This window comes from Siniperca chuatsi, linkage group LG17, assembly GCF_020085105.1.
Source record: "Siniperca chuatsi isolate FFG_IHB_CAS linkage group LG17, ASM2008510v1, whole genome shotgun sequence".
In the NCBI taxonomy this organism is placed as follows: domain Eukaryota; kingdom Metazoa; phylum Chordata; class Actinopteri; order Centrarchiformes; family Sinipercidae; genus Siniperca; species Siniperca chuatsi.
The window spans coordinates 21,698,482-21,721,634 of record NC_058058.1 but is presented as its reverse complement, the minus strand read 5'-3'; the positions used below and the strand labels follow the sequence as shown (position 1 = coordinate 21,721,634).

The window sequence follows — 23,153 nt, the reverse complement described above, 5'->3', positions numbered from 1 at the left end:
TAAATCTCCAGGGAAGCGTGTTGCCTTCACCTCATTATTTTCCTGTAGGTCACCTAGGTCATGTATGATCACTTATTCCCTAAACAACCTGTTAGGCAGTAAACAATTTTACAATTAATGTAAATTACTTTTTGAGGTATGTGATATTTAAATTAATGTATGATACCAGCCAAATGCATTTTGGCTTAATTTAGACTACTTAGTTTTGACATGTTTGACACATTGTCTAATAACTAATACGATCACTGTTGTATGTGAAAAAAACTGACACGTTGATGTGTTTTTGACAAACATACCCCCCCCCCCCCTCTTTCTCCCCCTCTCTCTCTCCAGCCCTCCTGTGTCCCCGTGGGGCAAAACACACCAGCAGTATGTCTCCAGGTTCCAATCTCCTAACCCTGCAGGCCAAAGATAGCAGCGAGGAGAGGGAGCACGGGAGAAAGTGCTTTCTTTTATTCATTCAGGCGCGCTGTCCAAATGGAGTCTTCTAAAGGAGTTACATTAGGACAGCTGGTAAGGGAGGCAACACACGCTACAGCCCAATGAATGTGCCACATTAACCTGGCAGTGTGTGTCTGCATGAACACTCCCACCACCAGGCTAGGTAGAGCTAGGCAGAGATGGGGACATATTAGGCTGGGACAAATCTTTCAGACCCAGAGCCACACATTATGACGTTACAGAGAGAGGAAAGATGGATAGGATCATTGTACATGCTCAGCAGGGAATACTACATGGGCATTAAAGGGTTTGCAGCCATGTAGCTGTCAGCCCCCTAATGCCATTTACTTTCTCTGCTTTCTCTCATGAGCCATATTCAGAGGATCAACAAAATGATTCTCCCGTACATGTGCCAGCATCAATAAGTCACACAGGTGTATAAATGAATGCATTAGGTCTGAGGCGACTGGCCCTGTGTCTGCTGAGCCTGTCCAACCAAGCGGGAGGCTAATTTTCTGCTGAAATAGATGGGACGGCGTGGCTATCTTAATCTAAGCGCTTAGTTGAAGGCCTATTTAGTGTGTGTATGTGCGTGCCTGCATAAGTGCATGCTTCAGTGTGCATGTGCTCGAGTGTGTGTATCTTGATCTATTTAGTTTTTGTCCCATCTTAATCTTGGTGGAAGGCTGTTAATTAACCCTGCTGTCAAGCCAGCAGACGTCTAAACCAGCAGCCGTCACTTCTCCTGGGTCTTGTTACCGCTGTAATTAGCGGCGGATAAGAAATTACAAATGCCCCCACTCCCTCCCGTTAAGATTAGGACACCTTGCCGTTTCTCATTCTGATGCATGAGTGTACCGAGGACGTGTGTTTGTGTGTCTTTGTGTGTGTGTATGTGTGGTGGGAGGTGGATTGGGGATGGTTGTCAATATATAGAGAAAGCCAATCATTGTGCAGCTTTGTGCTTTCATACAACCACTAAATTCCTAAACTGTGTCTGAATCCTTCACACAACATACTAACAATATGCAAATTCTGTAACTGAAAGGTATGTTTATACTTATTACATAAATAGAAATATCACGTGTGGTGGTGGTGTACACTACATGATCAAAATGTGATTCTTTTTGCCTTGTTGTTCTTAGAAATGACCCATTAAGGGGACATTTACTAGGCAAAATGAGGGCCAAAGAAGTGGGAGACAGCCCATGTTATGATTCCAATAATTCATTTTGTAATGCAAATGTGACAGTAGTGGGGGTGCACAGGCAAAACATACACCCCACCACTACAGAGACCCAGGTTCATTCCCTGGTTGTGCTACCTCTTGTAATTGGTCACATGTTTCAACAAACGTAAGTGAACACACAAACATGTAATTCCTGGGTGGGAAGCCAGTGAAGGATCATGGCCGAATGGCCATTTCCTATAGTGACTGCTAGTGCACTAACAACAATGACTGAGGTAGAGAGGGATCTGACCACACCAAACATGGGACAAAAAGGAGTAAAAATGGGTATATGGGAAAGTCAGAAAGTCTTATTCTGGTGTTATGAAAGGTAACTTCTGCTTTAATGTGCAATTTAATTTCATGCTGCATTCTACATGATGAATAGAGCACTTTTTACGCATTGCTGGATCAATGGAGGGTGGAAATCATTCATTTCAATGGAAGGCAAATGATAAGTAAGACCATGTTCATACCATTAGCTTTGCAAGAAAAAAACGCAGCCCCCTCATTCATTTCAGTGAATTGACACAGTGAGGATGTCAATGCAGGGGGCTGCAGCAAAAAAGTTAAACCTGGCAACTCAATGCAATGTCATCTGGCAAGGTGCTACGGTATCCAATCACTTTGGGCAAGTGCACATTCCTGTAGATTACTTTGTGTAACATGTAACACTGTATTTCTACTGTTTACCTGGAAACTGTATCGATGAAAGATAAAATAATTATCACCATGATAACTTTGCAGAAATGTAAAATCCTGCCTCATAGTATTATAAACCACTGTGCAGTGTTTTGGCATCTGATAAGCCTTCAAACACATAGATTTATTTCTCAAACTGGACGTCGTGGATCATATTTCATCGTCTCACTGGTACCTGAAAGCAACATGCCCCCACCATTGCAGCCCCATGCATTATCTTAATGCAGGTGGTGGTTGGATGAGAGTAATTTCTCAAACTTTGCATCAGTAAACTGACTAGCAACAACTGAAAGTGAGAAGTAGAAGGCAGAAGCAAGATGTAAATGAAAGATCCCTACATTATAAGCAGAGCTGAAATTATTAGTCGATTGATTGAAAATTACTCTGCAACAATTCTGATAACTGATTAATCATTAATCAAGTTATTTTTAAGCAAAAATGCCAAAATTCACTGCTCTACCTTCTCCAATGTGAATACTTGCTGGTCTTCTTAGTCTTCTATGATGGTAAATTGAATGCCTTTGGGTTTTGGACTGTGTCGGACAAAACAAGCAATTTGAAAATGCCACCTTGGGCTCTCGGGAAATGTAATGTACTATCTTCTGACATTTTATAGACCAAACAATTACTCGATGAAACAAGAAAATAATCAGAAGATTAATCTCTAATGAAATTAATCATTTGTTGAAACCCTACAAGAAAGACAGGAATTATAAGTAAAGTATTTTTTCCACAGTGAAAAGTTTAATATTGGTATGCAGTGGTGGTATAGATGATAATTATTATTACAGAAGTATATTATTGTATCATTGTAAAAACCTTAATTTAGTTTCAAACCCCACAATGGATGGACTAAGAAGGAATATGATGTATATGAGTATTCAGGCAAGGGAGTTACTGTATTTAGAGGCTTTTTTTCTGGGACAAAGGCCAGGGACAGACTTCCAGGGATGAACCTTGGCAGCTTCATCAGTGGCGCTCCTTTTCTCCATTCTGGGGACGGGTCTACAGCAACAAAACATTTCCAGTAGAAACATGTACACATGGCATGTAGAACGTACTAATGAGTTCATGTAACCCTCACAGAGTTCAAGGCCTAAGGGTGCTGTCCATGGTCTTGATTGTGATTTTGGACAAAGCTTACAGCACTCATGTAGCGAGCAGGCCATGGACCTGCTGAAATATAAACCAGTGAATGATGCATTTCATTGCCCATCAATAATTGACATAAAGAAAACACATCAATAAGTCAGCATTTCTAAAATCAGCTCAGCCTCTCAGACAGAAGTTTCTAGTTAGTTGAAAATATTCCCTGTGTTGCCCAAGTACAAGAGAACATTCCTAATCACAGACAATGAAATGAAAGCGGGAGAAGAAAAGAAAATTTCGCTTGCAAGTAACCATTTTAATTAATCTCTTCTCAGTCTTGGTGGAATTAAATATTTCATTACAAAAAAATATGATGAAGAGACATACTTCAAACGGAATAGACATAGTAAGTAAGCTCAACTCCTAACTTGGCATCTGCCTTCATCCCGGCTCCTTCCACATGGAGAGATAAAATAAACAAAAACTCCAACGGTTTCATGCTGTACCATCATTTGCCTCATCCGGTTTGATGGCTCAGCAATGAAATACACAATAGAAGTTAAAATACTTTCTGCCTCTGATGAAATTCTCTATGATTAAAAGCCTTTATTGATAAGCAGAGCATGTGGAGAGCCTAAGTTTTTGATGCTTACTTCATCAAAACATTTCCTTTGAGCCCCGCTGAAGGACAAGACATGCATGCACAGTTTACACACTTGAAAGCTCTCACGCACAAACCATACAGACATGTAAGTGAAATGAGCAAAACATCCAGACTGGGAGTGTTTGATGGTATTGAGGTACAGTAATTATATTTCTTTCCCTATTAAGGAGTGTAATGAGTTTCATTTTTAGTAATATTAGTTAGAACATCTGTTGTTACTACTCTCTCAGTATCAGAACGTAGCCTCTATCTCCTGATTTGTTTCCAGCATAATTAGTCTCTCTCAGTGAAAATATTCCAACCACTTTGATTTTATCGAAGGACGGGATGACATGAACATTGGACATCAACGCTGTTTGGTTCCCTTGATCATTCGCAGACAAGTCAACTAAATCATCCTTATTTTTGAAGGTGTGAGAGGATGCAACTGACAGTTTTTCCATAATGAAAAAAACATAAGGAGAAGTGGAAGAATCACTGATCAGAGAAACAGTGAAGCGGAAGTATTTACCTGCTCACTGTAAAACAAGACTGAGAGTCTACAGCCATGCTAGCCAGCCAAGCCAGGTTTTGAGCTAAATGCCAACGCTAGCATGGCAACATGCTCACAATGACAATGCTAACATGCTGATGTTTAGCAGGTATAATGTTTACCATGTTCATCATCTTAGCATGCTAACATTTGCTAATTAGCACTAATTGCAAAGTACAGCTGAGGCTGGTGGGAATATCGTTAGTTTTGCAGGTTTTTGGTCATAAACCAAAGTATTAAACAAATTAAAAGTTTGACGTGATGGTGGCGCTAGATGAAAAGTCAAGGGATCACCAACATTACTACAGTTCATCCTGAGGGGGATATGAACGTCTGTAGCAAAAATTTCATAGAAATCCATCCAATGGTTATGAGACATTTCACTCAAAACCATGTGTCAAATGTCAACCTCATGGTGGCGTTAGAGGGAATGTCAGGGGATCACCAAAGTCAGTAGGACTAGGGTTGCATATAATGATAATTTTCATTATCAATTAATCCTTTGATCTATAAAATATCAGAAAATAGTAAGAAATGTACAATGTTTCAAAGTCCAAGATAACATTTTCAAATGTCTTGTTTTGGCCAACCAATGTTATACAACCCAAAGATGTTCAGATTTACAGTGATGTCAGAGAAACAAAAGCTGCAAATCCTTACATTTAATAAGATAGAACAAGGGAATGTTTTGTATTTTTGCTTGAAAAATGACTTAAATGACTACTCAATTATTAAAATAGTTGCCGATTAAGTTTCTGTGGATGGACATTAATCAATTAATCAACTAATTGGTGCAGCTCTAATTAGAATTCATTGTCTGGCAACCCTGAATGTCTGTAACAAATTTTGTGCCAATCCATCAAGCAGAAATATTTCACAGTATAAGTAAAAACCTAGAGAAGATGGGGATCAAGTCATTAGGATTCAGTCTCTTGGCACCATGAATGTCTGAACCAAATTTCATGACAATCCATTCAGTACTAGATATCAGTCTAGATATTTCAGTCTGGACCAAAGTCGTGGACCGACCAACAGATTGACATTGCCATACATAAAAAGAGAAATTCTAATACCTGTGAGAATATAACTGGCTTGTTGGGTAGAAAGCTGAATTTTCTGCAGGAGGAAAAAGTCTTAAAGACTATTCTGGCGATGTGAGTATGGGCTGGCAGACAAAAGAAAACGTGGGTGCTGGAAAGGGCAACTGGTGTTCTTGTGTCAGTGGTGATGACGCTGGGGAGATAAAGGTTGGGGGTGGCACATTGATTTCTGCTCTGGTGTACGAACAGTTAGCCACGGCAAATGTGACACTGCGTAATCTGCCCTGCCTGTCTCCCATTACACAGGACTGAAGCCCTGACAAGCCACAGCTAATAGATAATGCATGTGAGGGAGTGAGATTGAATGAAGGTGGAAAAAGGAACAAAAAGGATCCAGTGGGCAGAGGTGTAGGGAGGAGATGAGCCAGTGAAATTAACTGTATAAGCAAAATTGGGAGCACAAAAGCCACAAAGCGAGAGGGAAGTGAAGAGAAAGAAAGTGGAATTGAAAGAGGAGAGGAAAAAACAATAAAGCTGTGGTGAAGAGATACAGGCTTGCTGTAAAAGGGGAATGGAGATGGAAAAAAGGCCTGAGGGCAGCCAGACAGGTCGATCGACATTTAACTCAGACACATGAAGACACACAGTAAAACACATTAAAACCAGGAGACATCTCAGCTTGAGTAGAAGTAGTGCCACCTATGCATACACATACATATACAAACATACACCAAATAAACTACACATGTATATATACACATATATACAATAAAAACTTTGAGACATACTGTACAAATACACACACACAAGATGCAAGGTTGATGCTCAGCCAGTGTTTGCTTACACACACTCCCTCAGAATGATTAATGTCTCTTTGCTCCACACACTGACCCATGGGGCACAGCAGGCCAGTGGCTGAACACAATTTATTAAGTAGCACAGTGTGTGTGTGTGTGTGTGTGTGTGTGTGTGCGTGCGTGCGTGTTTGTCGTGGTTGGAAAGGGAACAGTTTTTATGCAGATCTTAGATGCAGGGGGCTCACTGCAGGGGTCTGGACATTCCAGGGTTTTCAATCTTCTGTGGAAGAGGACACGCCATTGAGAGAGAGAGAGAGAGAGAGAGAGAGAAAGAGAGAGAGGAGACAGAATTTGTGCAGAGGATGGATATAACAGCGTTTCCATGGAGATATGTGTCATCATCCTGTCTGGATATACCATCCTATATAGATGGGTATAAAAAAAAAAACAGGAGTCACCTGTCTCCCCTGGAGCTGACAGCCAGAGGGAGACAGACACATCACAATGACAGAGAGACATAGAGAAGAGACAGAGAGAGAGAGAGCATGAAACCCACATCTCATTCACGGCATGTCTTGCTCCAGGTACTGAACCCCTATAACCGCTCCACTGCTTGGCTGCAACATGGCTGACCCTCTGCTGCAACCCTTTGAGGAAATTCATATATGAATGGGGAATACAGTATGTGTGTGTGTAAAAGGACATGCAAAAAGGTGTTCTATATTTTCCTTTATGCTATTTTATTTGAGTGTCCAAACTCTCAGTGTCAGATTAATTGCTGCCTAATGCACCCACTGAACAGGTGTGTAGGAAAAATAAAAAGACGCAGAGGTTAAATTCTTTCAGCACTAACTTTATTGAAAATAAAGACAGACTCAAACTCACAATATGAAATGTCTTCATAGCCTACTAGAGCCACAACCAATCATATAGAGGCAAATTACAAACATCTGAGAAAATTACATCATCAGAAAAAATTATTCAAAAAACACATGCAAAAAATGAGACTGACAATAAATCTTGAGATCCATACAATACAATACAACAAGACTAAGAGTCTAAAGCTAAGCTAGCATTTCTGTGAGCCTGTTCTTGGGCACACGGTGAGTTAAATGCTAACATCAGCAAGCTAACATGCTCACAAAGACAATGCTAACATTCTGACTTTAGCTGGGACTGTGTAATGTTTACCATGATTAATTAGGCCTGTTAGCATGCTAACGTTTGCTAGTTAGAAATAGTTGGAAATAGAAAATACTGGACAGGCAGTGCAAAATAAGTGATTTTTATCAACAAAAGAAGTTCAAATAGGAGAGGGCCAGACAAAGATTGTCTAAGTTTATGTTTAACAAATTAAACAGAAAATTGTACATGCTAGCAGTGTCCCTAGCAAGTATTGTTCTATTTTGGTAAAAAAAAAAAAAATCACACAATGCAATCCTTTGATAGAAAATTATACAGTTCTGCAACGCTACAACCGTGAGTGATGATACAAAATGATGACAATCCATAGGTGTCTGAGATCTCAATTCACACATCCACAGGAAGTAATCTGTGTTACAGCTCCATTTTGTTTGTAGTACAGACAATGGGCAACAATTGTGTGAGGTCAAACACAATCTTCAGTTCCCATAAATGAGACTTGATGTTGAATCTACTTTCTAAAACTTTAACAGAAGCTTTAACAATATACTTTTCTAAAAAAAAAAAAAAGAAGATTTGTATGTTCTTGGCCAGTCAGTGTGCTTGTCATCCAGCTAGCCTGGACTGGATGGTGTTTTAAGCTAACCAAACAGACGTGGTTTGACAAGCTTGACTGCTTTTATTTCTGTTGTTGATTTAGCTAACACTTTCATCAAGTAAGGATTACAAAAAGGGATTCCAGTAATGAGGCAGAATCCTGGTAATGGACAGTGAAGCCATGTCATTTGAATGTCTTTGCAGGCCACTACCTGACACACCAACCAAATATTGAACCCAAAATAGGTAGGCTACAGAGAAAAGAAAATATGAACAAGGCAGTGGGCAGTTTTTGAAAGCTGATATTCTGAAAGCATTGAAGGCACTGTCAAATAATTTCATCACCCTTAAAAAAAAAGTGTCATACTGGGTCGCACAGCAGCAGGAGATATGTGACAATACAGAGCAGGAGATGGAATCTGCGTCACTGTGGTCTGCCAAAGGCCCACAAGATGTAAGAAGTGAGATTTTCAAGCTTTTCCCGAGGATTGCTGAACAAGACAAAGCAAAAATAGAATTGCAGGGTCATATGACAAGTTTTACTATCATCATATACTGCAAAACGCACATGGTGATCCTCAATTATCCAGAGAGACAGCAAAGAGGTAAGCTTTAGCCGCTGGTGAAAACAGCAAGAAAACATAGTAAAATGATGAAACGTGCAAAAAAGACTTCTAGGGAATCTCCCATGTTCCTAAGCTTCCTAGGGTTCCCAACAGGGATAGACCTTTTTCACAGAAGCCATTTTGGCATGTCACAAGTGAATAGTAAAATTAATGATGGCTGAATTCCATTTCTCTGCTTCAGTTTCAGGGTCCTGGTATTGTGCATGCTGCCTCATTGTCACACAGTCACTGGGACACTTGAATAGAACGTGGCCATTGTTAATGTTATTAGTAACACCTCTGCTTTTCCTAGCATGATGTCTCAAAGTGTCTGCTGTGAAAAAGGCCTATTGTAAAGTGAGTTTGCCTACATTTTAGATGCGGTTCAATTGATGATTTGTGGTGCCCTCCTTCTTGAGATGTTCCTATTGGGGCAAAATATTTATCATGAAAATTCTCCTAAAGGGTTAACAACTAATTCAAATTTAAAATGATTTTCAATGAATGTAATGTGATCAGTAAATCAATACCCAAATCACTGGACTCCCCAGTGACCCACTAACTATATCACCAAGTTCATCCACCAAAAGTCCAACATAACATTCCTGAAAACTGAGGGACTGACAATCTGTGAGAATGCAGAATAGCAACAATAAACAGTGGCTGTATAGCACCAAACATAGAGGAACATATAATAACATATATAAATAATAAATGACTTAGCAAAGGTTCAAGACTTAGTTCAAGGATTACCACTTTATTGAACCCCCGGTCTTTGTGTGTTTTTTTTTTGTATTTCTAAACTAAATAATGTAATTGTGATACTGATATATTATAAAGCTGACAATTAGACATAAGATCATTCTTTTTTTTCCAATATTGTGGTGTCTTAAATGTTTACAATATGCTTCCAGAGTGAATAAATTGCTTAATACTGAAATTAAATTAAATTGAACAGAATGAGAGCGTAACAATCTGCTATTAATGCCAGTCAAATGTGACCACAGCCCTCTTGAGGGTTTATCAGTGATGTCCATGTCTGTGCTGTACATCTCCCTGCATGTCCTCAGGCAAAAGAACAACATCACAATCAATGATTACCACAAAATGAACCACTGTCAAGAGACAGTGGCAGATACATCCATTAGCATTCCTTTGCTGTAGTCCACACATCCAACCAGTGAGACCACACACACATGCACTCATACACGAGACTGATATATAATTCACAGTAATATAGCAAATGATGTGTAGTTCTGGGGGTGCTTCTGACAATGTGTAATAATGGAGCTATAGTCACTGACAAATCTGCACATAAACAAATGATCAGGATTGTCATGAATAGAATGTATGATGCTGCAGGCTCCCTGACATCTGTAGGATAGCAGATGTAAGAGATGATTTGGTGCGGGGGTGACTGCATTGATGTCATAAGAGAGAGATTGCTATATATGTCTGTGTGTGTGTAGCTATGGGGGTGGTGGTGGGGTTGCAAATTTGAACTGAATTACACCACATTTAATTCATGTTGATGGAGTAACACGATTGTAGCTTGAGGATTTTTACTAACCCTTATGTAGCCAGGCAAGTTTTTTTCAATATGACTTCTAGCTAGTCCTCCATCTCATCTCCTCCTGGGGTATCTCAAGATGTTTCCAGAACAAGCTGGATGTTTAATCCAGTGAAGCTCACTTCAGCTGCTTGCATCTGTGATCTAATTCTTTTTGTCACTACCCAGAATTCATTCCCATAGGTCAGGGTTTGAATATAACATCATCAACTGCCAGGTACAATTTCTGCATCTTTGCTGACGGCAACCCAGGTTACCCACTGATCTCAAGTTTTATCTTGCCCTCTCTTGTGAACAAGACCCTGATATATCTGAACATCTTTACTTGGGGCAGCAACTACCAACCCAAAGGGAGTAATCCATTTTCTAGTAGTGTACCATGCCCTCAGCCTTAGAGGTGTTTCTTATAACTGTTTCACTGCCCAAGTGCATGCTGAAGGTAATGGTCTGATGACTGAAGTCAACAGATCTACATCATCTGCAAAAGTGGAGATGCAGATGTTTTCCACTTGTTTCCAGTCCTGGCTGCATCTACAGATTATCACCATTAGAATCACAAACATAATTGGTGACAAGGTACAAACAACCTTGGCAGAGCCCAGTGCCCACAGATAATGCAAGTGCATCAAAACAAAAAACAAAACAAAACAAAAACAAGGATTAATGGGAATTCAAACTCAGCTTGCCCCTATCCCAAAATGGTAACTGCAGATGAAACATTTTTCTCTTATCTATGCACCACAAAAAGCTACCCAGTAAGAGATCCTATAAATTGATCTGCCTTGACATGAAATTCAATACCATTGATTTCACCAGCTTTCCATATTTTAAAGTCTTAAAGTAAAGAATTTGTCCCCTCCTGGCTTATGTTATCACACAGATGTTCTACCTTTGTACAGTAAAAGGGGTTTGTAATTTTAAGATGCATCTGATACGACACTTTTTGTGTCTAGTGGCATAACTGTTCCTCTGGAAAGGTAAGACAACCACAGGACCGTGATACACAAATATGATTCCAAATCTGAGCTAGGTTAAGTTTAATTTTGTGCAAACTGCATTCAGAGTCATATGCAAGGATCCTGTGACTTAATTGTAGAGTAAACTTACAACAAACATTTTTTAATTCATCAATAGAGAATAGAAAATCTCCAATATCTGCATCATCATTATTGCTATAGACAGTTCTTTAAAATTTGTGAGCTTTGATCACAGTAATACATTCTGTTCGTTGTGATCCCAGCCTAAGTTGTAATGTACTGTGCTCACTCTCAGAGATAATCCCAACATTTGGAGACACACTGTGGTAGTTATGAGAGATTTGTCCTGTGAGTTAGATCCCTTCCTGCACCACTGTCCTTCTCTTTGAATTTAGATTACTCCCAATTGTGATACCCTAATGATGACTTGTGTCCTCTAGTCCTTGCTTTTTAGTCTAATACCCACAGAGAGAATCTCTCCTCAACTGATAGTGTGAGGGAGAGGATAACAAATTAATGTTATTAGAGAGAGAGAGCAGTAGAGCTGTGGCTTTGGAGGACAGATTAGCAGTAATGCCAGGTCATTTCAGCATGTGGCTATAAGACTCTTGCAAGACCTCAGTGGGAAAATGAAAGTGTGGCATAATTACCTGAGTCAGATCACTAAGAACTTCCAGCCTTGCAGACCACAATTAGTTTGGAGCGCAGAGGAGAGCTCAGTGTTCTATCTCGCTAATGACCGTAATCAATCATTTATCATATACAGAATCAAAGATGGTTTGGGATGGTTTGATTCTGTCGTAATTTAGTTTAAGAAGCTTTGGCCACGAGAAACAATTGGCAGGGAGCTGATGTAGGGAGACAAAAATGGCTCAGTTCCTTTTCAGCAAAGAAATTATTCTCGTTCGCAAAACTTTCAACATACAGTACAAATGGATATGCTTTATATGTAAAGCATGCTGGCTGCACTCTGGCCCTGCTTGGGCATTATTTTGGGGATCGATTCTTTTTATTCTTTTCTTACTCATGCATATCTTACCAAGGACAAGTAAGAATCCAATTTCCTTGTAATTCTGTCCAGGACTTGCATATACACCCAGGCACCCAGACAGAAAATACATTAACACTTGAATTTGAATGCAGGCAAACACACAAATACATGTATCAAAAAGTCAGTGCTGTGAAGTTTTACAGTACAGTATAGATTGTGTAGTGTGAAATGACAACCACATCCTCATGGATTGTTATACAAGCATGTCCATGATATCAGGCATGTAAATACATTTCAAATGTTGCAATGTAAATTATGTCTGTCTGAGCGATTTACAAGATGTTAGATAAAAGATAAATATTATTTAACACTTACACTTACACACACTAACAGCCTCCAAAGACTGCATTGTGACAGTGCTTATGCTCTAACATCTGCAGTATGTAGGGCCCGTGTCAGATGTTTCAGGTCTTACCTAACTTTCCTTCTCCCCTCCCTTGTATGGCTTACCGCTTCCATACACATGTGCAAAAATTAAGAAGTCCATGAATGCAATACAGGTTTATTACTGTAACCACTTATGGCCTATCCAAATGAAACAGTTGTCAGCACATCTGAAAGTGTCTCAACCCTGTGTCCTAGAAATTACATTCATGTACTGCTAATTTACAACAGCAATAAGGTTTTGAGAGAAATGTTATGTGGCCCAAATTAATTCCTTTTAATCAACCTAATGAGGAATGTTTTTAATGAATGTATCTGCACAAAAGTCACAAAATGTTCATAGTGACAATATCTGCAAAATGTTCAATACTAACATTTTCATTTGTTTCCCCGACAATATCTGCTTGTAACACCTAAAGCATGGTTAACATTTTTATGGTTATGTTTAGGCACTCAAAGCACTTGGTTAAGGTTAGGGAAAGATCGTGGTCTTGCTTAAATATTAAAAAGTCGACAGTGACTTAAAACACAAGACTGAATGTGGTCAGCCATCATTTGCAAGTTCATTTGCCTGACATGAAAAAAAGCTTTCATTGGAAAACAGGATGGCTTTCTTTGAATATGACACAACACTTAACACATATTTGCATCTCTAAGCTGAAAGGATCACAAGAGTAAGCATCTGTCAATTCAGTACAAAGACGTCAGTGAAAACCGACGGTAAGAGCTGATAAGATAAAATTCACATGTTCATTACTTGGGCACTGACTAAATTATGCATTCTTGTATTCAAGGTTTTGCTTGTAATTATTCCAATTATTATTATTGTGAATTTGTACAGGATGACAGTTAAACAGTGATGCATAAGACAGGATTGGTAATCTTGCTGCTTCTAGGTTAGTACATTTTAATTACAGTCCTATTTAATGGATTAGTGTTCACTCACTAAATTAACATGTGTGAAAATGTTTTACAAGCTTGTGCAAACAGTCACTGAATTCATTTCCTTTCAGCATTATCGACACTTTCATTGGGTGTCTCCAGGGAATACCACTACGTAAATCTATTGAAAACTTGGACTGAAGCTCAGACTTACTGTAGAGAGAAGTTTGTCGACCTGGCTACCATAGAGACTGTAGAGGACTGGGCAAGAGTAGGGGAAATGATGAAAAGTGCTGACAGACTTGCATGGATAGGACTTTATCAAGGCATTAACAGTTGGAGGTGGTCCATTGACAATACATATCTCTACGGTGATGGCAACACTAAATTTGGAGAGAGGTTTGTTTTTGTAGCCGACAACTACCAAGGCAAACCGCAATGTGTGGAAATAGTTGGAGGCACACTAAATGGCCGCTTATGTGATGTTTTAAAAAACTCAGTGTGCTATGATGGTAAGTGTGCCCTTTTTTCCCAATATTTTTCATAATTGTTAATGTAATCAATTATTTATTACATTTTCATTTAATTGTGTTAATTAATTATCATCTAGCACTGTCAATGTAATTCCTGTCAAACACTTAATGACTATGCCACACTTAATGTATTTTACATCGCTAACAGCACTCCTCGTGGATATGCTGTATAATTTCAGAGCCCACCAATAAGTACATCGCAGTTACGGTTCCTATGACCTGGTTGGCAGCTCAGAGTTACTGCAGAGTGAAATACACGGACTTGACCAGCATGAGAAACCAGCGAGAGAAGGAGGAGATCATGAGCGTGATTGATCAGTCACACTGGTGGGTTGATTTGTCCAGAGATACTTGGACGTGGTCTGACCAGAGGAACTCTTTGCTCAGAATGTGGGCATATGGCGAGCCCAGTGGCGGTTACATGGAATATTGTGCGTGTACTGCTGTGGAAGGATGGGCTGATGTTAATTGTGACCGGAAAATTCCATTCATCTGTTCGGGTAAGCGTTCAAATTTCATGCCAATAAATTAATCAAATTTTAAATGTCATCAAACATAAATGATCTATCTGATTTGTCAAAGCTTTAAGTGTCATGTCCTGTTCTGCCTCTTAGTTTTTGCCAGACTGAAGAGCTTTGGTTTCATGTTTCTTACTAAATTTAATTTGATCTGTTTCTGTAGATGTTAAACTGATATATTGTAGTTGCTGTTTACTAAACGGCACTAAAAGCACATGACTTTTATCCTTATTCTGCAGGTCCCGTAATGAAGCTGTTTAAGGTTGTACTAAAGGTTGAAGGATCAGTAGACCTGAATGATCCCCCAGTCCTGGAAGCTGTTTTGAACTATGTTAGTCTCTTTCCTCGTTTTGGTGATATGAGTGTTAACAAGAGTCAAAGCAGCCATGTGAGGCTGTACTTAGGCACAGCACTGCTCAGTGGGGTTCCCCTTTAAGAAGTGGTTTTGAATTTGAATTTGTATCTGGATCCAGGGCCTTGGCCAGAATTTGATAAACACTAAGGTTAGAAATGGCTATGGCCCTGTTCAGATTTCTCTAGGGAACTCCCTCAATTGGGCTCCCCCAATTTCAGTGGTGTGTACCCTAGCCATATATTTTTAAAAAATGTTTCAAAGCAATATATGGCCCTCAAGGTTGCATGATTAGGTGTGTGAAAGACTTCAACACATGAATAAAACGCTTTGACTATCAGTTCACATTGGCTTGGCTTGATGATTCAAGGTCAGCCAAAAAAAATCTTATGTGACAACATTATTGCCAATATTACAGGAAACTGGTGTCAACAATAAGTTTCATTCTGTCTTGTAGATGGAGAAACATATGAGGGACCATGGGATCCATCAGAAGTTCAGATTGAGATGGAGGAAGCAACCAAATGGAAGAATCTTTAATAAGGGAGTGGCTGAACTGTACAAATAACACAGTCTCTGCTTATACCATGAAAGCTTTTTATTTAAGTAAGTACTTAGATACATATTTACACCAATTATGTACTTTTTGTGTGTGTGGAGCTTTAATTACTGTTTGCACTTCTGTTGTTATATTGGTACTTCTTACATAACAGTTCTGTTGTGTCAACCTTATTAACTCTGTTTTATAACATAAATTGTCAAATGATATTTTATCACTCTGAATAACACTGTTACACTGCATATGAATTAGCTGTTAAGAATACTGAGAATTGTGTTTTTGCTTAGTCTTAATGAATGCATGGAGGAAGTAGGTTATTTTTAAAAAAGGATGGTAGATCAGTCTAAATGGTATCACAGTAGATTACTGTCACACCATTTAGACTGTGGCCCAGGATTAAATTCTGTTTACGTACACAGAGGCGGTTGCTCATCTTAATTGGCCCTTAAAACCAAAACTTCTCATTTTTTAACTATTTATTTCTCTTCAGTTCAACTGAATGTGACATATACACACAACCAGGATTGGTGCTCAGTGAACAGAAAGAGTGAAGAGGACTAGAGAAAGATTGTGAATGAGTTGCAAGTTGTTGTCTGTCTTTTTGTCTGTCTCACTATAGCATCGAGTACGAACGCTGCAAATTTAATCTCATTGTGCTTGTGCAATGACAATAAAGATATTCTATTCTGTTCTGTTCTATTCTGTCAACATTTGGGGAGTTGGGATTTGCTCCTGGATAGGCTTATGTGGAAACAGGCATTTTCCTCCTTTGCATTCAAGACATGACTTATGGGAATATGGAGATCCAACTGGAAGAACATTTGGGAATCTTTAGAATGCATGGAGTATTAAGAGAAGGCATAAGTGTGGATGGTGGGAATGGATACATATAGTAAATATTTATAATGACTTGAGGAGATGAGGAAACTGCAATGTGAACAGATCTATGCTTATTAAGTAAGAACAATCTGTTACCACTTTGCATCCTTTATAGAGTATTTAAAAGATGTAATTAATGTCTTTACTAATGGCCAAATCATCATTTACGAATGCTTTATAGATCAGTTATAAGCCATTAATAAGAACTTTTGGATTACAAAATGTTAAATGTTAATAAAGGTTCTTACAGTAATCTATCAATCCATGTGCAGTTGAAAATGTTAAACTAGAATGTTAGATTTTTTTGGGGGGGGCAGCATTGGCATATCCTCACCTTTTAAGTTGATGTAGGGAACTTGTTAGCAAACAGCCAGCAGTTACAGAGCTATTATCATTCTGTGTTTCCCTGCTGTTTGGTGCTGAGCAGGTAGTGTACAGTGCGTTGTTAGAGGTTTATCTCTGAAAACAGCTGCCTGCTGCGGCTGAAAACAACGCTATGAGAGCGGTGAGAGTGAACCAAATCTGTAAAGTTGCGCGCTGGACAACTAAACAATGAGCTGAAATGTAAAGAAAAGCTCTGTAAATCTGAGGGGAGCTGCAGATTCAGGTGATAATTCTCTGCAGGTTCATCACTATGAGCGACCCATTTCACATTGTCACATTGTTTTCAGATTGTCATTTGATACATTATTATAAAAATATCAATAGCCGCTTTAATAATTTGTTAATAAATATAGATTTGGGTCCAGATGACCTGCAGCCCTTTCCCAGAAGTGAAGCGATCTGACAATGGGAAGGGATCTTCTAGCTAAAATATTTAGGCTTTTGTCTCTTGATGTTGTTTTGCACATTATTCTTTTGTGATTTTTCTGCACTATCTTCAGGAAAAAAGATGCTGGTCCGTTATTTAGGAAGTTCAGTAGTAATGTAATGGTTGCTTACAAAATAATAGTATATAATAATATAAATAAGATACAAAATTAAACAATTACATAAAAAAATTGACATTTCAGTTCAGTTTTATTTATTGTTCATCATGGATACATGGATTTCTGACGTTTTATTGTGAAAGTCCTCATGTAATACACATACTAAACAAGAACATGATATGTACAGACACAAAGGCATTACTTACGATTTCTTGACAAAGTCACTTATTGTCTATGTGTGCACTTACAAGATGTAAAGCTAACAACCTGTTAAACATATTTAAGAGATATTGATACCTCATTCTAGGCGTACATATATAATTTATTTGCATATTCATATTTATATAATTCACCTCCAAAGGTTCCCCTTGTTCTTATTGACAGAATGGATTTGTCTTTGACTGGGTTTGACTTTGCGCCTGCTGCTGGAGCTAAATCCCCAAGCTTTCCTTAGTCTCCTCACGAGACAGCATCTAATGAAACATTTAAATATTTATGTGTTGAAAGTTGTTTACCTCCCTCTCTCTGGTGTACTGTCGGGTGGACGGAGGGGAAAGCTGACTCTCACTCTGTTCTCTTTGAGCAATGTCCTCTCTCTTGTTTCACTCCTTCCTTCACTTATCAGAGTTGCTGAATTAATGAAGGTGAAGACAAAAAAAAGAGGAGCATTTTCAAAGACCAAGGTAGGACAAATGGAGCCATACATTATTTTTAATAGTATTTTCTGTCACTGCCTCATCCTCCACCTTTGCCATTTAAATTCAAAACAACTGCTTGCGTTTCACAGGTTACTTTTGAGACACAAAAATAAAAGAATAGGAGTGTGTATTCAGTTGCATGCATATGTGCCCCATCTACTAGTCTTATATGGTGAATTAATTTTCAGCCGTGTCAATGGAAAGGCCAAAGCAATGCTTTAAGGGACAGTATGATTGTTTGTGTGTGTTGGAAACGGGGGAAGGTATTGTAATTTGTATTTTTTCTTATTCCATAAGTTTAGTTTATGTCAGCTTTACCCAAGCAAGATTTTTTTATATATAAAAAGAGATCAAATAGGTACATAAAAAAGACGGCTTTCATGTGTACCACATGTCATAAAGGTAAAGGTAATTCATATTTATTTTCGGCCATTTGATGTAATTCGGGTGGGGTGCAATTATTGTGGTGCTCAAGCCCTTTAGCAGCTGCAGAGCTTGCAGAGCTTGTTCATGGTTTGCAAATTCTCTGAAATGTGGCTGAAAAAACATTTATTTAGAAGTTTTACAAATTTATATGTTGGCTGTATTGGCTTTGTTGTATTTGCCATAAATATTATTATTAATAGTTTAAGATATTAGGTGGAGGGGCACCACAATACTTTTCATACTGTCACTAAATAGAATTCTAAAGGTAAGAGTGAAATATATTTGTTTTTCTGGGCTTTCTAGTTTGTCTTTCTTTTGGCTGTTGAGGAGGCAAAACATTGCGTGTTGAAGGGTCTCAGCATCTTAGATGAAAGTGAATCACTGCCAAGCGACTGAAGAGAGGCCTTGAAGGGTTTTTATTTGAACTAGTGAATTTAAAATGTATAATGATAATATAGCATTTACATTCTGAAGGTCTTTGTCCAGTTCTGCACCATGTTCCTCTTCAGAAGGGATTTTATCACATGTGAATGACATCACTACTCAGTTGCCACAACACATACAAGTGATGGAGCACGAATATTAAGAGAAATCCAAAAATTATACAAATACTAAAACACAAAAGTGATAACAAAGATAAAGAAAAATGATGTTCAAATCCTGAAATGCTACAAATACGAAAACACGACAAAAAAAAGTAGCTACAGAAAAAACTGTTCCAAATTCCATCAGTTCCCCTAGCAGCTCCAGGTTGCACATTTCTCTTGAAATGTGGACATTTTCTTTGACATCAAACTCTTCTTGCCGAGAGTAAGATGAGAAGATTGACACCACTCTCATATTTGTGCGTTAACTACGGATCTGGAGCCAGCAGACTGTTATTTTAGCATAAATACGTAAATAAGTAATGAAAAACCGCTTACCAGCAGCTCTAAAGTTCACCAATTACCACAACCACCAATTACTTAATCCATACAAACACTGTAGTGTGAAAACAACAAGTTATGGTTTTATGGGGGGTTATAACGCTTTAGAGGGGCTGGTAGGCAGATTCCAGTCTTTATGCTACATCTGTACATGGGAAAGAGCAGCTCTTCTCCCTCTGTGTTGAGATCTGGTCTGGTCTGATTACAACCAGTTTGTGGAGTGTTTGTGTTACTCTGAGACACTTTGTGTGGGGGCAGGACATGGGCAATGCTGGAGTTATGTGACAAAACTGTCTGTTAGAGGGACAGTCAGACAGCCTCGTCTCCTGGCTGCAGCTTCATATATAAGAGTGGTATCGATCTTCTCATCTAACTCTTGGCAAGAAAGAAAGCGAATAAGTGTATTTTGCCAAAAACTCAAACTATTCCTTCAATGTCTCTCTCTCTCTCTCTCTCTCTCTCTCTCTCTCTCTCTCTCTCTCTCTCTCTCTCTCTCTCTGACAGACTGAAAAAAGTGAAGCCTGTGAGCAAGGATCCAGGATCAGCTGAGGCATCAGCAGATCTGTGGATGGCCATTCAGTCTAAGCTGTAAAAACTCACTGCTCATTCCCTGCAGTTTCTGTTTCTTCATGGCTGCCCACACTGCGTTTCATTTCCCACTTTTTTTCTGGCTTTAATTAAGTTTCCCTTTTGCACAGCATGATATTAAATACACTCCTGACATCAAAATAAACCTAGAAATGTTCATTTAAAATTATAAATATGAACCCATTTTGTTATTAAGGCTGGATATATGAGCTGCAAAGAGAATAAGTGTCAATCAAGGCTAAAAATGAGTGGAGCAGAGAACTGGCCTTTATTAATGGTAGCTTCATTGAGGCAGAAAAGTATATTCAGTCATACACTGCAATTTACCACAGAGACCACAAGCCACTCCAACAGGGTACAGCTCACAATATGCAGCTGATTGGATTTCTGCAGGTAATGAGAGCAACTTGTCAAGCAAGGTATGTGAAAAGCAGAGATCCCTGTAAAACCCCAAAACCAATAGATGGGAAAACTCAAGGGCAACTCCTTTCTCTTTATTGTCATGGCAGAAAAAGGAGATGCTAATATTATATATTATCTCATATTATAGTCAGACTTGTATAATTCATCTATAACTACATGATCAGGCAATAAATCATCTACTGAGAAATGAAACTTGCAATTTATATGGCAAAAGTAACTCATACTAAGGGTAAGGATACATAAGGGCTATGTGCTTAACATGTAGTGTTGGGTAGCAGCCCTGTCTCCTAGAAATTACGTTCATATACTGCTAATTTGTCACAGCAAATGCTGTACGTTTTGAAAGAAATGTAACACTGCCCAGATTAGTTTTTATCAACATAATGAGGAAATGTAAATACACCGTATCTGCCAAGTTGCAAAATATTCGCGACAGTAATTTGTTTTCTGATAATATCCGCTCGTAGCAACTATAACATGATAAAACTTTTGGTGGTTGTGTTTAGGCACTCAAAGCACTTGGTTAAGATTAGGGAAAGATTGCCGCCTTGATTAAATATTGAAAAAGTCAAAAGTGACTTTTAGCACAAGACACGATGTGTTGACTTTAGTAACATTTAACTGAAACCACGCTCTTTCCCTAACCTTAACCAAAGTGCTTTTGTTGCCTAAACCTAACTACATGCAGAACTCAGGATTCAGATGTGTCAAAGTCCTACACCTTGTACACCTACCATCCACCGTGGGCAGCCCTCTAAGTTGAACGTGGTACATGAATGGGTACAATCAAGGCATGAATTATGTATCCTTACAACGAAAGTAATGTGATTTCTTTATTTCAGTAGGTGGTGGTGGGGGGATTACAATTTGAAAATTCAGTAATTGCATTACAGTTATTAATCCCAGTAATGCTCAGTTACTTGTTTGCTGTCTTACCAGGAGATTGATCAGATGGTTTAGTTTTTTCTCTGAGTTCAGTGGACAGACTAGTCCAAGACGTGTTAGCTTAGCGCAGAGGCTGAGGGTGGGGGGACGCAGCCATAACCTCCACAAAAAGAGAAGAAATGTTGTCTTATTTACATGTTGTGTCTTCTTAGCTGGCTTGCTAACGTTAGCCACTGGTAAGCCAACAGTAGATCTATATTAAGGAATCACCAGGGTTTTGTTTTTGAAATTGGAGGGTGGAGAGCTGTGTGCAGTCACCTGGGCTAGCTGTTGACGGTCAGTAAATAACCTCCAAGGCTGTCTTCTTGTTAAACCTCAATGTCTCGTTTTCTATTTCTACACCTTAAACACAGAAGTTGTGATGTGTGGGTGTGGAGGCTTTGGAGTTGTTTAAATGCACCATATTGACAGAGCTGGGTTGAGTATCAACAGTAATGTAACAAGTAATGTGACTAGTTACTTTTACTGTTAAGTTAAGTAATGTAATTACTTTTTTAAATGAGTTATGACTAATATGTAATAAGTAAAACTGGCTACATGGGCCTTATACATTTTCCAATATGCTACTCCAGAGGTAGAGATGCTTTCTTATGTGAAGTGGTAACATTAGAAGGCATTTGAGTGTGCTATTATGTAGTTTCTGGTATGTGGTTTTTAGCCTGTTAATGCAGAACTCGATCGATAACCAAGAAAGAATAAAAAAAGTGTTTAGTCTGACCATTTTTGAAAATACAGGAAATCGCGCACAAATTGAAGCAGAAGCAAAAAAGTATAAAAAAATAAAACAATGTACATACTAACATAAATCCTGGAATATATGTAACACATAATGATGATATATGCCTATGTGTAAGAGGATCTGACGATTAATTTTTCTTTGAAGAGACACAGTGAACCCAGGGTGTATGTGAGTGTGTGTGTGTGTGTGTTGGCTCACGCTTGGTGAGGCTAATGGGTCCAGACAACTTGCGGGTCCCAAAGTGACTCTTGCAGTAACAGATCAATCAGGGCTGGCTGAGTAGACAAGCTCCCCACGCCTCCATTGTGATACTATTATCTTCCATTTAGGAAGGAAAAGTCATATTGATTCTTGCCATTATGTTACTGCAAATTTGCCTCTATTTTGCTCTTTCCAACTTCTCCGGGAGGTAAAAGCTGAAAGCTGTAGAGGTATGGAAGGAGTTTATACACAAATAAATGGCTACATGGCTTTAAGTGGCACAAAAATGTTTCAAGATACATTTACATTGATTATAATATTGACGTATTAATACTATGAGTTGTTATTTGGCTTGTTTATCGAACATGGTAGTGTATGTACTGTATGGGCTATGTCTGCTTTATTCACAACATTGTCTAAAGACAAGAGAGACAGCCACACAACTAGTGAGATGAATACTCACATTGAGGACCTTTTGACAGAAAGTTTCTATTTATTAGCTATTTGTAAACAGTGGGAGTGCTTTTATCAGAATGTACAGTGTCCTCTGCACAGTAGAGTTTCTATTAGTGAAGTCTTGAAAGAATAGGACACTGACTGCGATTGGCCTGGAAAAGTGATGGAGGGCAGCTGTGTTGCCACAGAGGGGGGTGGAGGAGGAGGATAAAGAAAGCGCAGAGGCACGAGGGGGGCAGGGGGGTCGAGGTCACACTGTACTTGCAGTACACTGGGGAC

At 38.8% G+C, this 23,153-nt stretch overlaps 1 protein-coding gene across 5 annotated transcripts; it reads left to right on the top strand.

The window, feature by feature from the left end:
• The first annotated feature begins 451 nt into the window (after positions 1–451).
• LOC122864212 (macrophage mannose receptor 1-like) lies at positions 452–16,536 on the top strand. Of its 5 annotated transcripts, XM_044171441.1 has the most exons (7): positions 13,479–13,540; positions 13,662–13,716; positions 13,834–14,214; positions 14,415–14,735; positions 14,993–15,084; positions 15,563–15,711; positions 16,155–16,536. In XM_044171441.1, the coding sequence occupies exons 2-6, from the start codon at positions 13,680–13,682 to the stop codon at positions 15,671–15,673; spliced, it is 942 nt and encodes a 313-aa protein (XP_044027376.1). In that variant the 5' UTR covers positions 13,479–13,540; positions 13,662–13,679; the 3' UTR covers positions 15,674–15,711; positions 16,155–16,536. The 5 variants fall into 5 exon arrangements, 4 of the variants coding, with proteins under 4 accessions (XP_044027378.1, XP_044027376.1, XP_044027375.1 ...); XR_006375167.1 differs by lacking the exon at positions 14,993–15,084; XM_044171440.1 differs by having other exon boundaries at positions 15,563–16,536.
• The last annotated feature ends 6,617 nt before the right edge of the window (positions 16,537–23,153 follow it).